General features: G+C 34.8%; 1 protein-coding gene across 1 annotated transcript in view; it reads right to left on the reverse strand.

Annotated features, from left to right (window-relative positions):
* The window catches only part of ANKS1B (ankyrin repeat and sterile alpha motif domain containing 1B), a 418,757-nt gene that overhangs the window by 360,702 nt on the left and 35,205 nt on the right, over positions 1–22,850 (reverse strand). Inside the window, 2 exon segments of the mRNA XM_032689488.1 lie at positions 6,318–6,474; positions 10,526–10,606. Coding sequence (XP_032545379.1) covers positions 6,318–6,474; positions 10,526–10,606 — 238 coding nt within the window.

The following is a 22,850-nucleotide window of genomic DNA, read 5'->3' on the forward strand; positions in this document are numbered from 1 at the left end:
TGCACAGAGGTAACAAAATGTTACTATTTTCAAATATACATTGTTGAACATTTTTCTATGGTTTGTATTTGCCAAATTAAACCTATATTTCACTTAATGACCAACTGATACAAAATTATAAAGAACTAGGTATCAGAGAAATAAAGCAGAAGAATCCAACCTGGGCAAACATGCTAATTAAATTACCTACATATATGCAGTCAGAACAGGCATTGTATATATTGTGTCATCAGAGCTGAGAGGTGTTACCTAATTAGAACTCTAATAAAACATCCTTCCTTCTTCAAAATGTAAATTAATCAAAGACAGAATAATTTTTAACTTTCAAAGAGTAAATTAAAACTTGTTTAACTGCCCTCTAAATTTATCTGCTTTGACAATTTAGTACTACTTATATAAATCACCTTGGAATCATGAGGTTTTTCTGAGGAGGGAGGAGAGAGGTTTTATGTAGGTTTTGACAGAGTCTGCCATCTTCAAATTTAGGAAAGACTAGAGAGACACAGTTGGTTCAGCATTCCCAGAGAGATCCCTAAGATAATGGAGGCTCTAATGTGTATTTCCTGGACTGGAAAAAACTATCTTCCTCTTCTCACCCCTCAGGGAAAGATGGCCATGGATGTCTGTCAGCCTTACGAGTTTCCTCCTTAAGAAATTTGTTTAAAGAAGACATACAGTAAGAATAATAATTGAAAAAAACCTCCAACATATGAAGATATTTTAACAATTGAAATTATGTGATTTCCCTGCTCCCACAAATGCTATTAGTTCTGACAGGTCTTTTGTATGGTCAAAGCTAACTCAGGTGTAAATCTATTGATTTGTAGTAGTAGTAGGTAGGTAGTTTGTCTTCGTATCTCTAAAGTAACACACTATTTTGAAGCAATATATGAAAGATGTGAAAAAATATTCTTGAAGAAATTACTAATAATTTAGTACTACTGCCTATATTTTCAGTCCCAAGTGTAAACAACTGCTCCTGGAGTACAGAAAGTTTATGTATTAACAGCCACTGCAGTGAGCAGTTAATCTGCTATAAAATGTCTAAGTTACCATTCTGTAATTAGAGCTTCAAATCTGATATCCAAGCGCTAAATAATACATAGTGCTGAAGAAAAAGATTAGAATTCTTGTAGGAATTTCAGATGCTTCATTACATGTTAGAAACTACAAGATAGACCCTACGAATGAGTGATTCTAAGAACAAAAAAATCAAGAAATCAAACTCAAGTGAAGACATACAAAATGTAAGATAAAAAGAGCAGACCAACATTATGCAAACACAGTATAAACCAGAAGTCTCTAATATTCACAATTAATAATATTTTAACCAAGCAGCTACTCTTATGGCCCAGTGGACCTCTTTCAGAAATAAGGAAGCCATTCTATGATTCAGCTTTTAATCTTTTTTTTAATTTTCTGCTTCATTATTTGCTACATGGGTCTCTTTGTGGGCATGATCCTGACATTTTGTAGTCCTTCCCTGAATCCATTCTCTTCCACATACAGCCAGAACTCATACTTGTGTGGCTGAACTGTGCCTTCACAGCACTGCATCTCATCAGTATTGCAGGCTGTACTACAAATTTAGCTACTAAGAACGCATGCCACTGCCAAATGTAGAACATATCTTGAGGTCTATTCATTAGAGGACAGATTAGCAAATACATTATAGAGACAGTTATTGTAGCTTGGCAGTCTGATAGTGAAGTAGTACAGGACACATCAAGAGAATGAATGGCTATCATGAATATTATATAGGCCCTTGTGAAGCCTCTATTAAACTGGGTAAATTTAGGACTTCTGTTGCATAGCTGTGTAGTATGATATTTTTGTCAAGCAAGTTTTAAAGCTCCTAAAGTCCATGCAAGTACTGTACAACCAATAATGACTCAAGTAGTGATTTAACAGACCTTCCCAAAAAGTGTTCAACTTCTTTATTATCAATGCATTTTGATGATGAACTTGAAAAGGAAGACTTCCTAAATCATGGAGCCATTTCTTTGTCACATAAGCCCAATATCAAGTAACTGAGACATTTGTTATGAAAAGCTTTCTGCTATTTTCTCAGTTACGAAACAAGCACTTAAGTTAAAATTAAAGAAGGATTAAAGAAGGAACAAGGGAGACTTTGAAAACATCTAACTGTATACTCAGTATACTCAAGAATAGTCAACTAGAGAGGGAAAAAATACAAAAATAAGGCTTTAATGACTAAAGAATTAAACAGAGGAGAAAAAAAAAAAAGAAACAATATATCCAAGACAGAGAAAGGAATGATGTCAGGATGGTCTTACCATATGTATTAAATCAGGAAGACAGTTTCCTGAGAAGTTCCACCAATAAGTTAATCATTCTGAAAAAATAAAGGAAGTTTGCCTGCAAAGTACTCAGTGGGAATCAAAATCAAATCTACTGACTTTCAATTGAAATTCACCTTTACTTATGTAAACATTGTAAAAAACAGTAATCTGGTTGACTACGATGAAAAAATTTTTCTTCCAATTTATTTCTGCAATTGGCTCAAATCAAAAAGATGCCTCCTGCATATTTTTTCTTCTAAATAAAGTAGAGTAAGAGTTGCAAGGGAAATCAAAATTCATCCACGTAGTCTCTAATTTTAGGGGAGGGGGTAAAATCAAATGCAGAACTTGAAAAATATTGGCTTTGCAGGCTATTTTGGAAATTAATTGTACTCCTGGAAGTCCTTGAGGTGTCACTGGGAGAAGCACATAATGTCTGTGCTTCATTTTGATGTTTTGAAGAAGTCAGTAAATATGCTAGATGTTAGGTATTTACGTATTATGAATGCATCTTGAACTCTTCTCCTTCATATTTCAGAAGTGTCAAACAATATTAAAGAAATGTGAGTGGTTTCTGTGACCATTACGATTTGATGCACCAGTAAATTCTACAGTACACTGAATACATCAATTTAAGATAAAAGACATGCTATGTGCATAAAGAAAAAGAGAGAATATCACCAAGAAATTTCAGAACCATTCACATTTTTTCTGGTAAATTTTTCACTGTTCATTTTCCGTAAAATATACATATATACTAAAAACATACTTTGAGCTTTATGTTTATTCCTGATGTCACTCATCTTTTTTTTTCCTGCAAAAAACCACTACCTATTGACCTGTATGTGGCTGTTATTTATTAACCATTTTTCATAGATTAGGATTTGTTATCAGTTATGTTAATTTATGATGAGAATTGCCATAATAAATGTTTGTGCTATCCAGATGTCCTTATATAAATAAACATGTAAGTAGTTTGACTGTGTTTTATTTGGTATTATTTAATAACAAGTCTTGATCTCATACTACATATTTGAAATTAATTCAATTGATAATTTACATAATTTTAAGTCTTCATTAATGAAGTTAAACACTTATATTTTTGTAATTTCATCATATTTTGTAATTTAAAACATACAACATACCTGTCAATTAAGAATCCTGTATTAAACAGTGACAGAATTCTTCTTACATAATTGTTATGCTGTAACCATATTCTTTGTGTAGTTGCCAATCTATATTCCACAACCCCCACAAAATAATTGTCCTTTAACTGTTTGGCTCTTTACTGGTTTTTTTCCAATTTTATGTAATAGAAACAGTAGGGGGCATTCAGAGCTTTAGATGCTGGATATGGCTCAATATGATCCTATGATGCTACTTAACTGCATTTTAGAAGTGTAGAATGCAGTTCAATCAATTTAGAGTATACAATATTAAATTCATTATTTCATGTAATATACATTTAACCATCATGAGCTTGTGATTTACTTCATTTGCTGTTCATTACTTTCACTTAAGTTTTTAGAAGGATTTCATTTACACAGAATTTCAGTAAGGTAGATGAAAAGCAAACATCTATTACAAATTGGTTGCAATCATTTTTAAATCATGAAAAAAATTATTTTCTCAAACTGAAAACAATTACACTTTTAATGTGATCCTTAAAACAAACAAAATAACCAACCAGGAGAAAAAAAAGACTGACTTGAGTACAGTATTTGCTGTGGTGAGAAAGTGTCATGAAAAATGGCTATCCTTCTCTCCAGCTTTCAGAAGAAAAAGGAAGAACAATAGGCCAGGATTTCTTATAAGCTGTAGCTTCAGTTCCACAGATGTGAGAGAAGTTATGAGAGCTATGAAGAGTCACCTGCCTTATAAAGCCCATCTGCAAATAAGCAAAAGCCTCAGAAGCCTACGGGCTCATAAGAATGTACAACAGGTATCAGAGTGAGGATGACAGGTGTTATTTGAGGACATGTGGGTGGAGGTGGCTCTATATCAAGATGGCATTTCCCTCTTTTCTTGATACAGATAGCATTCTCCTGCGCAGAGCGCTAATTAGCAGGGGAAAGTAGGTGCCAGCAAAGTAGTCCACATACTAAAGCTGGCCATTGTCCAGAGTGGAATACCAAGGAATTTACAAGGTCAGAAAAACTCTGTATGCTTAACTTCAAAGTTTAATATGATCAAGATTCCCTTAAAAGACTTAAGGTGTAACATTTCTTATGAGGATCGCTCATGTATTTTCTATTATAAAGTTTTTGGGTAAAATTAACAGATGGTAGGATGACCTGTTTGAGTCAGTGGGGTATATAATCAGATGTATCCCTGCTTATTTGCTCCAGTGATCAAACCAGAGACAGCACATCTAATCAAGTTCAAGAATATTCTAGAAGTCTGGATGTATATGTGGGACTGGAGAGAAGTAGGTTTGAATTCACATTTCTCTTTCTGATCTTACTAAAATATCTTTTTCACTATCCCCCTCTCTGAAGTTCCTACATAGCTTCCAGTTTTCTGTCAGTATACAATCTCTTGAAGAAACGGGTAACATGAAATCAGAAAGTTGCTTTTTGTTTTGTTGCATAAACAAAACTGAAAAAAATCCTCTCCTTGACAAAAGGTAGTCCTACAATTCAACTAGTTTCATCCTACAAAAAATAGCTAATGAGAATGAGAAAGTTGAAGAAACTCCTAATCTGCAACTCAAAGCACAGAATGACAAATTTTGGGGTTTGTGTTTTTTCTTGGATAAGTCAGAGTATCATACGATTTCCCAGAAGACTGTCACATGGGCATATTCCATTACATTATTTTCCTATATTTCCTGCACTAATACTTGATATTCATATCATAGTTATTGTATGTATTCAAATGGCTAACTGTATAACCTCAGATATCAAATAGATTATTCAAGGTATGGTATCTCACACTAGTTAAGTGTTTGCAATGTAAGTCTCACATTTTTTATTTTCTAACCATTTGCCTTCTGGCCACACTAATATAGGCACTGAGAGTGCAACTCATTTCTCAGATTGCACTTTACCATTTGAGGTGCTGTAGGTTACCAGGTGTTACCCCACCTGGAGTTCATCACCCACTCCACCAGGACCTGTGTTTGGGCAATTGAATCCTGCCTTACTTTTGGTCACCTGAATAACCCTGTTGGTTCCTGTGATTACACTGACCAGACCTCTGTGGAACCGAATGCTGCACTGTAGGCAATTACAGTTTAGATCTGAATCTAGAGCTGACTCCCACCTTTACATTCCAATAACTCCCTGATTACCCTGGCAAATTCAGTAGCTTAACGGTTACTACTTGTACTTCACAGCCTACTTCCAGTCCTTAAGCAGTTCAGCCTAATATAGATGGTGTCAAATTTTAATCACCTTCTTTCTCTTTTTAAATGCTGGCCCTATGAATGGACCAGATAAGAATATACAGAATAAAAACAGAAGGTGTGCCATATGTCTGACAACAGAATGCAACATACTTATACTGCCCTTACTCACTGTAATACTCTCATTATTTTTTCTTGGTATATATGTGTCCTTTCTGTTCCACATGCATACATGCAGTCCATCTGGTTTGTCATTTATCTCTTCATATCTGTTAATTTACAGTACACTTAAAATATACCAAGGATGTTAATTTTATCTCAAAGGTTTTCAGGACTTTAATATTTAATACAGCAAAAAAGATGCAGAGTTTATGCAAATTTACATCCATACATAAAAGATGCATAGAGTATGTCTTCACACGATTTTTCAAAAACAAGCAAAAGGTTTTTCCATACTTTTTAAATCTAATATTCTTTAGGTCAGTGCCCATCCAGAATAAAGGTATCTGATATACTTATAATGGAAGATTTTATCAGTCTTGGAGAAGAAATTACTGAAACAATGAAAAATAGGCTTTTTTTTAACTTGGCTATAAATTCCTCAGACCTAAAGAATATTTGCTGCTCTTTTCCATTGATGTACACAAATATTTTTTATCACACTTCACCTGTTCATTCACTCGGGAGTGTGATGGTCCGTGATGGATGAGAATCTTCACAATATCTACATCTCCTCTCCAAGCAGCCAAGTGAATAGGAAAATAACCCTTATTATCTGCCACATTAGTTGATGCTTCATACTGAAGTAATTTGAGAACTATATCCCTGGAAAACAGGAGGTAAATCTAAAAATTGACAGAAAGCCTATTTTATTAAGTTTTTACATGAACATACATATTACCAAAATTTTTATCCCGGATAATAGAAAAAAACCCCTGTGTGTCAAGCAAAACATAGAATAAGTGAAGACCAATAATTTCTAAAAATTAAATAGACAGTAAAACGTAGCCAAAATGTTATTAATTTTATTGATTCTTACTTCTTATGAATACCACCAATATTATCACCAGTTCTCTGAATATGTTTCTTTCAGCAGGATCACCTGGCCAAAGAATCACTTTTAGAATTTGCCAGTCCAGGTAATGTGCATGTCCCTCAGACATTAAAGCCAGAGAAGTACTCTTGTCCCCAGCATTGCTGAGTTCTGGAGGCAGGAAGACAAGAGGGTAGTTTTATGGACATAATTCTCACAGTAACAATTTTTCCTCTTCTTTAAAACATTATCTCAAAGATAGTTAAAAAACAATGTAATGATGATCTAGCTAGATATATACTATCTTCTATGAAATAACTGCTTCTATTTTCATTTCCCACATGCAGCTTCCTTATAATAGTGAGGGAAGAAGTGACTTATTATCATTTTAATTCTTTTTATATTACTTTCAGTATTTTTGGTGTGACTTATCATACATTAAATGAAAGACTGGTATAAGTTGGTATGTTCCATCCCTGATTTTTAAGCAGTCTCCTGTACTTAAATTCACAAGCTAAACATAAAAATTAACTGTGTGGTATGATAATGTTATCGAGTATTTCAGAAAGTAAATAAATTCTGTCTTATTGCTGCACTTGACATCTCAGAGTTTGACACAGTCAGGCCTCATTAGTTCTTAAGCTTACAGAATCTATGATCCAGTGTGGGCAGTTCTACACACATTTTTTACTGAATATGGAAACACTGACTTACTGATTTGGCTCAAAAAAATCAGTGGGGGGAGGAAGCTCGGTGTAGCCTATGTTATGTCTAAAAATTAAACCTGTGACTACAAATTAGGACAGAAGACATATCTGAGGCAATTATTCCCCCAACCTTGATGAAACCTTATTAATTTCCTATTGAGAAAAAAACGTGGTGAGTTATGAGGGACTATAACCAGGTCAAAAGAAACTCACAGTTAACTTCAAAAGATATGGAATCATCACATCTAAGCTTTGAGGAGAATTTAAGCTGGATTTTGGTTACTCCTGATAAGGTCAAATAACATGAAAACAATCAAGAAAGAGCAGCTCCACTATAGAAGGACTTTTGCTACACAGAAACTTCCAGGAAAGTGAATCCTGAGTGAAACACTTAAGCACACATAAGGTTTGAGAGACTTCTCATATCGTAATAGTTGATGATGTAATAGATGGTCTAATGAAAGCCAGATACACAGTTGTTTGAAAGGGATACAAAACAAAAGAAGCATAAATTGAACTAAATGGGAGAAAATTAGCAAAAAAACCTCCACAGCTGAAATCTATAGATAACAATACACAGGAACTATTGGGATGAGTCTATTGCAAGATTCAAGCTACAAAATAGAACATACATCTCCTTCATCCTTCAAGAATGCCCTGACCCACCACACTTATCTAGGGTGGTTCTTTTTTAGCACTTTGTCAGAACTTTTTCATTTTGTAGAAATAAATTTCAGAGAGAAGACTCAGAGTCCTTAGCCCAGTAACATTATTGGGCTAAGTAAAATTATTTAGGGAGACTGAGATTCCAGTGATTGCCCCAGATAGGATTTAATTACTTATATAAAGTAGAATAGTTTCTGAAGGAAAGAGAACTACATCAGAATAATGAAGGAAGAGGGAATTTATCACATACAGTGATCAAGCAGGGATTTGAATACTGGTGTCCAATAAGTAACCCAGCCAAAAATTATTGGTTGGGTCATTAGGTCTCGCGTTCTCACTTTTCCTAAAAAACTGAAATATCTCAGGTTCAACCTAATGTAAAGTGGGAAAAATTAAAACCCCAAAGATTTTTAAAGGACAAGAACGTCCCCTAAGGGGGAAGATTCTTTTATCAAAAGATTGTACATAGTTTTGATTTTGAATATCAAGCCTGAAATCTGAAATAGAGTGTAAAGTTATTTATTTGTCATTTGTAGTGACTAACAAAATTAGAACCACCACTGTCCAATTCTCTTGCAGCAGGAGCAGTAGGATGGCTTGGATAACAGGTCCTGAAACTTCACGATTCAGCATGAAATACCTCATGATGTATTTAAGTGTACTTTAATATAACAAGGTATAAATGGGATATCAGTAACTGCTACTTACCCTGCCGTGAGTGTAAGGGGTCATAGCAGCCAGCACTGGACTTTTCAAAAGCTGCAGTTATATATGTGGCTAAACATAAGTCCATATTTTTAAGTCCTCCCAAACCTCAGGAGAAGTTTGGCACACGCTGTGTCTGAAATGTTTTGGTATTTTATAGTTTTTTTGTATATTGTATGTTTTGAGATTTTATAGTTTATATTGGTAGAATTCACTTGAAGTCTCTGATAGTTTCAGTGTTTATAAAGTAATATTTTTAGTTTGCTGCATAACTATTGGTTTGTTGCCAATATTAAACATGCTAAACTCAGTTTTTCTCTATTTAAAACCAGCAATCTTTTCAAGCTAGCACTTCAGCTTTTGTCAGCCAAAAACAAGCAACAGCACAAGAAACAATCCATAAATTATGAACAAAAAGGCTGAGTTTAACAGATCATATTAAGGAGTTAGACCTAATGGATGATTCTGATCTTCTTACAGAGCTCAAACTTTGGAAAATGCATGGTATCTAATTTAACAGTATTTTAACTTCACATATTTATTTAGAAGCAGAATATCCTATATTCACCAAAAGATTAATCTTTCCTAAAGAAAATATGCAGGTTTCTAGAATATAATTAAAGACACATCCTAATGTCTTAATTTTTCCATGAAAGAATGCAAAAATGGTGCAATGAGTAAATTAAACACAAAATTATTATGTTTATCTTATGGACAGTCCAAAATCACATTCAAGTTAGTTCAAATCACTCTTAATTTCAGATGGTTTTTGGGCAGTTCCTTATCTCCCACAGAGGAAATAACCAAAGCTTTATGTTAGAATTTTCTTTAGTGAAAATCAAGTCAGCGTTAATACCATCAGTCTGCAAACAGGGCAGTTGGACTGCATTAAGTGGGGCAGCTCTTACCTTGGTTACAGTGGGGTCCACCCCACTAGAAATTTCTAGACTTCATTAAAACCTTTCTTTCTTGTTCTGCCTTAATAACAACATGCAGCTGGCAGAAAAATACAACGGAGGTAATATGTAGCAGGGGGAAAATGTAACAGCAGAGATAACATAGAACAAATAACAGGGTCTAAAACAAAATGCCTAGCAAGTTTCCAGATTTTTTTCAATGCCTTAAGTAGTTCACCTGCACTGCTGGGCCTGTGCAGTGCCCCTCAGTGGGGATTTTCCATTCTTTCCCCTAAAATTGTTGAGACATGCATGTGGCAGCTTGGATGGACAGCAGCACCTTGGGAAAAGCTGTAAGGTCCCATATGAGGTAATAGCCTTTTTTTTTCTCTGCTTCCAAGCGTATAATTACTAAATATTCTTTTCATGCTAATTTGCTTTGATGATGATTAATCTTTACTGTTCTTTTGTTTAACAAAATTGCTTCCTTAAATGTTCAACACACTATACGTGTATACATACACACGAAAGTATACTACAAAATTTTCTGCTGCAATTTCCCAGCAACTAAAAAGCACTAGAGCCACAACTAGTAACAATAATAAATGTACTCAAAATTGAGGAAGAATTTGGAAGAAAGAGTACATAATCAACAGCTTATAAACTGCATTTCCCATTTGTCATTACCACGTGCTGATATTGATGACAGTGTCAAAGCATTCTATATTAATATATCCCATGGGAAAAATGACTATTTCAGTAAGTCAAAGTTTGTCAACTTTCAGTGAAAACCTCAGTGCGATGTTATATATTTCTATGTTACACAGCTAAATACCATTCTACATAAAAAACAAATGTGAGGCACTTACTTGTGTCCGTTTAAAGCTGCATGATGTAAAGCAGTATAACCTGAACTGTCTGTGCAGTTTATGTTTGGTCCTCGCCAGATGCTGCAAATAAAGCAAAATTGTGAAGTTAATTTTTTGGCTTGGCAAGTACAGATGTGTCAGAAATTTGATGTACAAATAATCTAAAGATCTCTGCAACAAGTGTGATTAAACTTTAGGAGATTAATTACCTTAAAAAGTATATAAAATAGCAAATGTCATCTTGATATCAATATAATTTATTTATAAAAATAATTTTACACATTCATTTTTATAGTAGTCATGAACTTTAGGTAGGGCAGTCTTAAAGACTAATGACTCTTCTGTCATTTCAATTAGATCTGTTCTCTCCCTATCACTCTGGTAATTACACTGAGTTTATAATCTGATTTTGCACTACTTTTTCACAAGTTTTCATTGACTTTAGGTCAGTTAGTCTGGAATCAAACAAACATAAGATTAGTGAGAACCCCTTTAAAGGGGCAGTAAATTTATTCTTTTTGCTTGACTTGATATTTTAGCTCCCACTTTAACTGATTATATTTTTTTAATAAATTAAATATGCCTTTAAAATAAGTTAATTAAATTATGTTTCTTCCTTTTTTTCCCCTTTTGTTATCTTTCTGTATTTTACAGGCAGCTTCATTATATGTCCGGTGTAAACAGTTTCACCATCTATTATGGACTCTTCAAAAACCACTAAAGGAGATATTTTGTTTCAAAGTTGAAAAACATGGCTGTTAATCCACCAAAACCAACAACAAAACCAAATAGTGGAAATTGGATAACAGAGGCATATTGAATACCCACAGGTATTTTTCTAAGCAACTACATTTGAAACTAACTGTATCCTTTGTAGAAGCAATTTATTCTTCTGCATCGCAGTTTCCAATCATTAGTATTAAAATTTCCAGGACACAAAATTATGAGCCCTGAATTACAATTTGTTTTCTTTAGTTTCTAATACAGTGTTAAACAGTCATTGGCAAGCCACATTTTTGCTTCACTTCATACCTTAGAATCAAGTGCTGTAGCTGAAGCTAATAGGTAAAAGGAATTCTTCATATTGACATTTTTCATCATCTACATGAATAAAATGACACGGTATGCTTAACATATGTTTTTTTAAGAATTATATACTACAGAATCTGTATTTTACTACCTAAAAAATGGAATATATGCATATACACACACACACTACGGAATACTGATGCAGACTGGTCTCTTTTTCATTGTGTGTGTTTGAATGATTCATTAGCTCATAAACTTAAGCACTTGTTTTTCTGCAAGTAATACTGGGTGCATACAGAATTATTTGGGTGATACACTGTGTTCTGCAGTGAGCGTAATTCTACATAATGCTAGGTATCTCACCTCTCCCTGCAATTTAATTTCTTGGAAGAACACAACTGAATTATTTTCTTGGGTGCAAAGAAGAAAAAAAAATAGGTAACTTTTTTTAAAAAATCTGCTCAGACACTTACAGATGTCCTTTTCTACAGAAGGCAACTTCCAGCTAAGAAAAGTCACTCTAATCTTTTCAATTCAAGGAAGTTATTTTAACTTCATGAAATAGTAAAAACTGAGTCCTCGAACTGATAGCTTCTCTGTAATAGACAGATGTGATTTATATGGCAAAGAAAAACTGTCTTTATCTATTGGAAGGAAAGAAGTCCTCACCTATTGATACTCTATAACCTTTCCTACTTTTGCATAATTTTTATTCATTATTTTCTGATCTATTGGATTATATTTTCATCACTTTATTTATACCAACTAATAGGAGAATGAAGAAAAATAAGTGGTATAGAAAGTAGCATTTTAAATATTAAAAAAATACACAAACAACCAGAATAAAATTTACTTGGTTTTGCTAGCTTGCTTGCTTTGGCTTACAGTTGTTAGGACTTGTCTGTTGGTTGTTTTTTCAAAATGCAAGGGATCTATGAGTTCATATATTATTCATGATGCACTGGGCATCACTAATAATATTTTTAAAAAAACATTAAAAAAACTCAAAGAAAAACTAAAAAAAAACCACACCAAAACCCTGCCCAAAGATCTGCATTCTTTCTTCCCTATTTTTCTACTTTAATTCATGCATTATTTAAAACATTATTATACTTCCTGAGTCTGGTCTTAGGAAATATTTTTCAACTGAAACTACACTGATTTAAAAAAAAAAAAGTCCTCTGAAACTTTATTAGTGACTATATAAATGCACCTATGTAAAACTCCTCAGGACACACAGGTTGGGAGGTTGAGAGACAAAGGACAAAAGACAGTGTCACCGATGACTCAGAGACGCAAGACAGGATGGACAAACTAATCACTGTCAGCTTTCAAGCAGTACACAGAGACATGCTCAAAATCACAGCTTGGTAACAAACTAAAGAATGCAGCAAACGAGAGCAGGACTTGGCTACAAGCACCTCTTTTCCCTTGGACCGGCGCAGAAATCCCCTCCTAGGTGGTCTCGCATTCTACAGTATTGCAACATTATTTTCTACAAATGGGATGCAGGTCCAGTATATACAGGGCCTATTTATGCATTAATAACTGAGAATCAAATTCAAATTGGACAGTCTGTGAATGCAAGTTCTTACACTCTAAAACTTCTGGATTCATCTAAAGCTCTTCTCTTGCAAACAGAATACAGCAGGGCAAATGTCCAGTTGCATATTAGCTCTATAAAAAGCACCCAACTTCAAAGAAGAGTAGAGTGCAGATTGAGAAAAATCCTAAGGAGCCCTTCACTGATATCATAAACATATACCATTTGTGAAGAATTATCAAATATATTGATTTATCTGTGTATTAAAACACCTGCGAAAGCAACACTAAGGAGAACCTGGTACAAAACAAATACCATTCAACCACCAGAAAAGGATATTTGTTGACAGAAGATTAGCAGCTCTTTAGAATACTGTTAATATTGAATGTTCCCAAAAACATGGTTTTTCTAATACTTTGATGTGGTCAATAATCAAACTTCTTAAATTGGCATGCATTAGTAAGTTAGGAATTTGTTTTCCTATGTACATCAGTAAATTAGGAAAATCTTCCTATCACTTCATGAATTTTACTAAAGTAATTGAACCTACTTTTTGTGCAAAAAGCAATTTTTATTCAACAATTAATTAAAACATGATTATCAATTAGTTTCTTCCATTTCATCTTGCCAAAGTAAGGCACAAAGAAACTGAAGTCTGTTATGCTATTTACATTATTGCCAAAAGCAGAGACCTCCTTATTACAGTCTGCTCTCACTGTGGACAAAGAATACTGACCTTTTGAACTGACATCAAATATTAATTGAAAATACTCTTTACTTGGTAAGAAAATTAGTATTTTTTCTTTCTTTTTAATGAGCTGAAGATAATTACATATAAAGAGTAGTATTTCAAAAGAAACATGAAAACAACAGACTAAAGAAAAAGATGGTCAGTTGATTTATTTTTTATTTTGCTACACTTTGCCATATGGAAAGAAATAATTGTGAAGTGGCTGTTGTTAAACACATAGAGACACAAAAGCAAGGAAATCAAAAGTTAATTCAGCTAATCATCACACAGGCACACTTCCCATTGACAGTGTAAGAACTGTGCATGCAAGGTATGCATAATTTTTCCATCGCATTTCCTCTCTGTTCATATATCTTCATCATATTATTTCATTATCATTGTAGTATATCATCACTATTTAGTTATCCATGAACTAATACTTCTGGTCTTTATACGGTAGTTTTGCTGAGGTGAAAGGAAAATATTTTTGGTAAACGATGATAACAGTCTTTAAAAGCCTAAGATGGCTGCCTGATGACATGAGTGTCTGTCTGCCCATTGGTTTCACTAAACCTTCTCTGATAACTGACTTGTGACTCTTTGGAATTTATTTATTCTCTGAAATGAAGCAGCAAGGAGGAGGATGACACTGGACGGAATCAGTTCCTCCAGAGAAGACGGATAAAGCATGGTGTTCAAGCCTGCATACTTTAGGGTCTAATCCCTGTTGAGGGCTGAGAGGCTCACACAGCCTAGTCCTCACCCTTCCCACTCCTCTCCTCACCTTCTCTCCTAGGTCCTCAGCATTTTTGGAAGCTCTTCCTAGAGACACCCTGGCTCTTCAGTTCAACAGAAGTAATGAATCTCATCTTGCCAGGTCAGTTTTAATAGCGGGAAATTCTAAGCTTCACCCTCTTTCCATTGATGTTGGTGGCAAACACCAACCAGATATATCTAGTTTCCTTATTGTTCCTCTGTTCCATGGAATAAATACATATTACAGGAACTTGCGTTGTTCTTCATATTACAGGAGAACTTGTGGAACTTGTGTTGGGCCAAAATCTTCCAAAATTTCCATGTTAACTGTTAACCTGACAGAAACACACTGGCTAAAGCTATTTGAGCACACAGCCAGGCTACTATATTCATTAGTGCTCTGCCTACATTCATACACATGGTCAGTTGTGTAAGGTGAGCTTATACAAAGCACATGGACAATTTTACAGAGAATTTTTGAAAATGCAAACTTTTACACAATAATATGTATCACAATTCAGACAATAATGGTACTTACTGTGAACATCAGAAAAATAGCTCCCATTCTCTATTTTATGCACAAGTACACCAAATTAACAACTATTTTGCTCTAACCTATATAAATTAATACTGTTACTTATCAAATATAGAAGACTATCATTTTAGTAAATGTGGTACAAGATCTACAGGTATGGCCTATGTTCTGTAAGTTTATCACGGGAACATAAAACTACTGTTGGATGAAGGTATTACAGGTAAATGGAGGTACTTAAAGGTAAATGCAGCTTCCACTCTCTTTGGTAATGAAGACTTACAGAGCTAAAGGAAATTCTCCCATGCAGCATTTGTGTAAGATACAAAGATTCTGCTCAGGTATTTAAATTCCCTTACCATCAAGGAATTATGGACTTCAACTTGGAAACTTGAAGAATAGTTGGGACAAGCTAACAAAGGAGTATATAGATTTGATTCATATCAAGGAGTATATTTGATCCCTCATTGGGGAGATATGGTAGACATTCACAAAATAGTACTTCTAGGATGGTTCCAAGGTGTCTATCTGTAATTCTATGCATCTCTGAAAGGCAGAGAAGGTTTCTTCCACTCAGCTGTTGTGGAAGCATCCAGTATACATATAGTTCCTTCTGAATGTTAACTGGGAACAGAAATGTGAAGAGAAATTAGATAGAGTCAATAATTTCCATCTAGTATACTTAAGTCATGAGGATCAATAGCTACCTAGTAATCTTCACCTTAACAGAACATTCCTGTTCCGATCGAATTCAGAATTTCGTTTTACTTTTGAAAATCTGCCTAAGGAATTATGCGTGCAGTAGTAGTAATATCCATAAAGACAGATCTCAAGCAGTAAAAAACGGAAAAAAATTCATAAACTCACGTTATGAATTTAGCTACTATTATTTTTATCTTCTGTGTATCATTCTTCTTTCCTATATGAAAAGCTACAACAACAGTGTGTTAGAAAAAGATCTTTTTCCAAATATACAAACAGCAGGATCAGCACTTAAAGGCATAAGTAAAAAGGGTAACTTAAGTAGTAAGAAAGAGTGATTTAAAAAAGCATGTGGAAGAAAGGGATCTCACCAGTAATTATTATTTTTCAAGTTTTGTAATATATCACTGCTAAATGAGCACTGATAGATTTAACAGACTACATCTGCCCAGACTAAAATCTGGAGTAGGGTGGAACCATTTAGAACTACACAAATAACCTTCATGTCAAATAGATAGCCTAATATACTTGTCCACTACCACTCTCACTGTTACTAACCACATTTTTTGTTGGAGAAGGATGAGACTCGTACAGTCATTAGTCCAATCTGTCATCCATAGTTTATCCAGTGGAAGGAACTATGAAAAGGCTGATTATAAATTAGAGAAGTTCACTCTGTGGTTGAGGAGAGGAAGAATGCCAGACACAAAGATACCCAAGTCCTGGATATCCAGATACTCAGATACAATGAGTCTTGCAAAGAGTCATTGTGGCCTTATCCTTTGAATAAGATCAGGATAAAAGAATTGCAATTGAAAGAAAAAGAAAAGATCCTACAAAAGCATATATTGATAGAGTTAGGACTTAAGAAGCAACTTGAAAGGAACTTCTGAGGTAAGAAATTCCAGAATCTTTATATGAGGAAATTACTATGGTGAAGTACCCAAAAAAACAAGTCAGAATGGTATTGAGATAATTGGAAACTATACAAATTTTTATAAACCTGTTAAGTTATGTGATAGACAGCTCCCATGTACATCCACAAAGGAACACAAAGAGGTAATAGCAAGGAGGAGAATCAAGTCCAATATCCTAGTCCAACTACTCTGATGTTCATCACAGAAGTATCATCAGTACACTAAAGGGTCATCTCTACGAGTCCAGCAGAGAACAGCAGCACAACAGCAGGCAAAACCACACTTTGCTGGGCTCCCTCTCAGAACTGTACTGTGAGAGCCTCCACCCCACTGTCCAGGGGTGACACACATCAACATGAAACAATGCTGGGGAACACTTCAGGCTAGAGAGACCATAGGTCAGAGGACCTGTGTGTGCCCATGGAGCCTGCAACTGTAGGGCGGGTATGTGAGACAGCATATGATTGCTAATGAAGATCAAGCTGATCAGCCAGCAAGTAGGTGAACTAGCCTGGGAGCCAGTTGTGTGCCAGCATGTGTCTGAGGTTGAGACTGTGCAAGGAGCTCATGTCACATGAGACCAGGGTGAAAGCTAAATTTTGCAAACCAAAAGATAACAAGCAGGCTTCTGCAAAAGTACTAGAGAAACTAGTGGTCTAGTACGGCTGACACAGGCCACTGGGAAGTGTGTTCTAGAAGTCTGCAGATTAGACAGTCCATGCACGTGTAACTACATGCAAATTTAGGTATGTTCAGTTTGGGAAAGAATCTACCTAGAAAAACATGTTGATGAGCACTCAGTTTCCCCATTTAAATACTCCGTATGGTAAAAACCAAATAAACTAAACCTGAACAAAAGTAAAGTGAACTAGTTTAAATGAATTAGAACTGTGATAACTTGAAGCTAGAATCAATTTCCTTTGAAGGTATATAATTTTATTCTGACAGTCTTAATAATTACATCAGTTTAAATGTTGCAAAAAATCAGTTGATATGCAAATATGCAAAGGAGAAACGCATTGACTTCATGATGATGTTACACAAAGGAAAAGGCAATCAATTAGTCATGGTTTATTTAAAAAATCTGTCATATATAAGGTCACTTTGCATTTTACCTTCATTTAACCAGCTTGGCTTCTTCATTCTTTATGGACTACTCATTTGAAGTACACTGGCTGAGGATACTACATAACACCGTGGCTATATTCAGAAAGCAATATGTTCCTGACTAGTACTGGTTAGCTTTACTTTATATTTATAGTCAAGACCAATTTGCCTAGATTGGTTAGAAGGCAGAAAGCTTTCATCAGCTATGACAGCAGAGTTCCTCTGTATTCCATTTGTCTATAGGGACAAGCTGGGGTTTCACAGAGAACCATAGTAACTCCAGCTTGTCAATGATGAGTCAGACAGATCTTTGGATTCACTCCAGAGTTCTGTCCTTCAGAATCCAGTCATCCCGACTGGAAAAAATGTTACCTCTTATTTGGCATCATCCTGCAAAAGAACACTGTAAGAACCGCTACTAAATTATGAAAATATTTGGTCCAAAACCAGATCAGCAGGCAATACCTTTACTGAGTAAAGTCATTCATGTTTTAGCAATGTGAATCATGTTCTAAAACCATTGCCAATGATATCTCCATGTATGATCTTATGTGATCTGAGCAATTTACAGGGATGCCATACGGCTAATGCTGGAAATCAGTGCATCAGATTAACTGTTCCTTTGGAGGGCAACTCCACACTCTTTGTATCATGAGTTTGGTCTCCCTACATATATGAGGTACATGGGCTTGTTATGAATCAGATCTATCCACTTTGTATAAGATCTGTAGATTATCAAGATCAACCAGGAACACAGCTCCACTTTGTTAGATAATATTAGGCCATAAAATAAAGACAAATAATCAGACATACTTGATTATATCTTTTTTCAATGTATATATGATACTTATATACATAGGTACATACATATATGGAACTCCTTTTATAAATAAATACTGGACTCTTTCAGCTCTTCCCAGACAACTACTATTTAGTGACATTATATAAATAATCATTATTTTTCTGTAAGTCCAACAGAAGTGTATCTTCTGAAATGTTGTGAAAGCCCTTGCATATCTCATGACTGTAAGTGCATCATGTCAAGGAAGGTGATTGTCCTGGTCTAACTCTGCACTGGTGCAGTCTCAGCTTGAGTCCTGTGTGCCATTTTGGGCACAATGATATAAGAAAGATATTAAGCACTTAGAGTGTGTCCAAAGGAGGGCAATGAAGATGGTGAAGGGACTTGAGGGGAAGCCGTGTGAGGAGCGGCTGAGGTCACTTGGTCAGTTCAGCCTGGAGGAGACTGAGGGGAGACCTCATTGCAGTCTACAACTTCCTCGCGAGGGGAAGAGGAGGGACAGGCACTGATCTCTTCTCTGTGGTGACCAGTGACAGGATGTGAGGGAATGGCATGAGGCTGAGTCAAGGGACATGTAGGCTGGACATCAGGAAAAGGTTCTTCACCCAGAGGGTGGTTGGGCACTGGACCAGGCTCCCCAGGGAAGTGGTCACAGCACCAAGCCTGACAGAGTTCAAGATGCATTTGGATGATAGTCTCAGGCACATGGTGTGATTTTTGGGGATGGTCCTGTGCAGGGCCAGGAGTTGGACTTCAATGATCCTTGAGAGTCCCTTCCAACTCCACATAATCTACTTTTTTTATGATTTTGATTCTATACACTTACATGAATATATCTATGAACACTGAAGTATATATACATCAGTATTTTCTTTTTATCAGAAACAAACTGAAGCAAAGTCCTATTTCTCTTTCTCTCAAGAATACAGATATGATGACATATTTTGTTAGGAGAGATATTTCCTTAGTCATTTTTTTCCTAATGTAACTGACCTTGAATCTTCAGTAAGAAAAGTTAAAGAGAGTTTTTTCCACAGTACATTTCTGGAGATCCAACACAGTATTCCCATCCATCATAAATTCATGGTGTTTGCAATTTTAAATACATTCTTATCGCAGACAGGTAAAGTCAATATTTACTATAAAAGGAGATTTTAAAACCTCTAAATGATTAATTATGCATCCTGGAACACTTACTGACATTTGTTTAAGTGGAATAAAAATTCCTGAAGTTCTGGCACTGAAACCAGTACTGGGAAGAGTAACAATATATATCAAAAAAATTTTAATATGGATGCTGTTAGATCTATGACCTCATTTCAGTATTAAAGATTGTTCATCCTAGAAACCAACCTGAGATGAGACTCTGTTATAGCTCTAGGACATACAGAACAGAGCTTGCTATATATAGAGTCTGCAATTCAGCTGGCTTTAATACCCTGCCCTTCCTCATCTGGGTTTCCTCAAAAGTAGACTAATTCTATCAGACACCAGCAAAATAGACACTAGAAAAAAATACATGACTCCATTTCCTCTTGATTCTTGAAGGCCACCTCACATCTCAATTTATGGTGAGAACTGAAAAGGAGATTCAGAAATCAACCTATAGTAGTATTAATTCCTGCATCAATTAAAAGAATCACTAGCTATCTTGACATACGAGAAAGTAACACATGTAAGAGTCTCACATCTTGCGTTTGCATTCACATGGTATCAAATCAGTCATCCACGATTCCCCATATTCTCAAGTCAAAGTTTCCATATCTTCATCTCATAACAGCAACACTATCCTGAGATATTAAGGCTCTTGAAGTCTATCGATGACCTATAACATATGTAGAACATGTACACAACATTCGTGCTTTCTAGTAGAATATTTTCTCAATTATTCAGACTCCATAGCCCTAAGCAAGGCAGAGAACATCAGAAGCCTGCAACAGTCCATTTTTGCAAGATATAAGGTAACTGAAAGTAACTTTGATGAAAATGAATTAAAAAAATTACTAAAACCTTTTCCTATCCATAACATAAAATATTAAACAATTTGAGTCTGCCCTCTGGAGAAACACAGTTTTAAAGCAGAGGTGCATTTATTGTGTTTGCTAGAATGCTAGCATGAAGTATCTGCATGCTGCCTGGCTCCATCCAAGTGCTTACATTCATTCTTTCCATCAGCATTGTATTAACTTTGTTAACAAGAACACAACCTAGAAAAGACATATGAAAGACAAATACTGATATGACAAATATATGATAGAAATTATAGTTACTGCACAGAAAAAAAATTAGCACCTGTTCAGATTACATCAATATTTCTTTCTTCTCTTAAATGGATTAACAAGTTAAATAAAGAAGTCAATCACTGTGAAATTAGCTACTGCAGAAAGTACAACTGGGTAAAACCAATTCACTGATCAGGTTTTCTCAGAGCCTTAAAGTGAATGATGGCTGTACCAGACATACTGAAAACCTCAAACAGAATTTTTGCAACACCTAATCTTTAACACACAGAGCTATTATAATGTGATATGTTCAGATGTTTTTGGCATTGTATAGAAAATCTGATTAAGAAAGATACTGGATGAAGCTGTTGTCTGGTACAAAAATTATCAAATCAGAAAATGTTATTACTTGAGGACAGTTTGAGCATAAATCCTCTATCCTGTGCTCAAGCTAATTGGTACAATAGGACAAAAAAAAAGCTTTCCAACAATAAAAACACATAATTAATGTCTTAATTTCAGCAACATGTCATGTTTGAAATAAATAATATCAAAACAGAAGTGTGCTACTGAGCACACATTTCATTTGCTGTGCTTTGCCAACAGAGGTCAGAATTACCTCAGCAGCATCCGAAGCATTACTATGATCATGACTGGAAATACTTTTATCACCACAAAATTACTTCTGCAAAGACAAATAACATACTTTAACTAGAGAGGCTGAAGTTTCACAGCTACATATTACAAAGGTCTTCCAAACTTTCTGGGTATGTAACAGCAATTTCACCACTTAAAATTTACGGAACACTGTTACTGAAATAACTACAAAGGTCATATTCATCACATCACTGACAAAATATTTGGTAAGATATAGTAGCAATCACTTGTATCACCAAGAAAAAAATAAATTCATCAAACATGATGCTTTTTATCGGACAAAATAATTTATGACACATAGCTTAGAAGGCAAAATGCTACTACAGTAAGAATATTCAGTAAAACTGCAGTCTATTTATGTTAGAATTCCCTATTTAAATCCATTAGAGGTTATTGTTTCTATTCTATTTAAAAGCCTTATCAAGTGTAGAAATTAAATCCAAGACTAAGAGGTTTAAATGACACAGAAACTTCTACAATAAAAGGAAGATCTGACTGATGAGAACAATAACCCATCACTTATTTCTAGATGCATCTAAAGCGAACACTGTGTTTTATAATTTTACAAAAACAATTAAACACTAACAAAGAAACGTTCTTTGTACTTTAAATAGCTTTACTGTTGCATGTTTTCTAAAAAATGAACCTGTCACCTACTCCATAAGCAGAAAATTGCAGTTCTATGGAACATGAACTTTTCAGCAATATTAAAATAAAAATGCTAAATTTGGAGAAAAGTATTTCAAGAACGTTAACTGAATTATCTTGGCATTTTTCTGCTCCTTTAAAAAGAACTGATAGGATACCCCACAAAATCTGTTTTGGCAAATACCTTTATGTAAAATATATTATAGGAGTCAGTCATAACAGGAATAATTTAATGTTTTTTCTGAACTGCCTGTTTGGTAAGAAATATCTGGAGAACCCAAAATTGGATGCAAATATTCCTCCCAATACCACAGATTTTTAAAAACATTGGAGAGGAAATCCCAGTTCCACAATAAGACACCATCCAAATAATTCATTGCAACACTCTCTCTAATCTACTCTCAGCACTACAGTACCTGCAGGACTCATGAAACAATTACTATGATTTGTTCAGCTGTGTTTAATGCAAATAGTGTTCCTAAACCTTTATATAATATAGCAGTAGAAGAACAATCTCTGACTAAACACCCTAGGTGCAAAACTAAACGTAACATGCAAGGATAGACTGACCTACAAGAAAAAAAGGGGGAATTGATACACCATGTGTGGATGGCAGATTCCATCTTTCTTTCCTTTATTGGACATATAAATCATATTTATTCTGTTGTTTTACATCAAAA

The sequence above is a fragment of the Chiroxiphia lanceolata genome, chromosome 5 (genome assembly GCF_009829145.1).
Source record: "Chiroxiphia lanceolata isolate bChiLan1 chromosome 5, bChiLan1.pri, whole genome shotgun sequence".
Classification (NCBI taxonomy): Eukaryota; Metazoa; Chordata; class Aves; order Passeriformes; family Pipridae; genus Chiroxiphia; species Chiroxiphia lanceolata.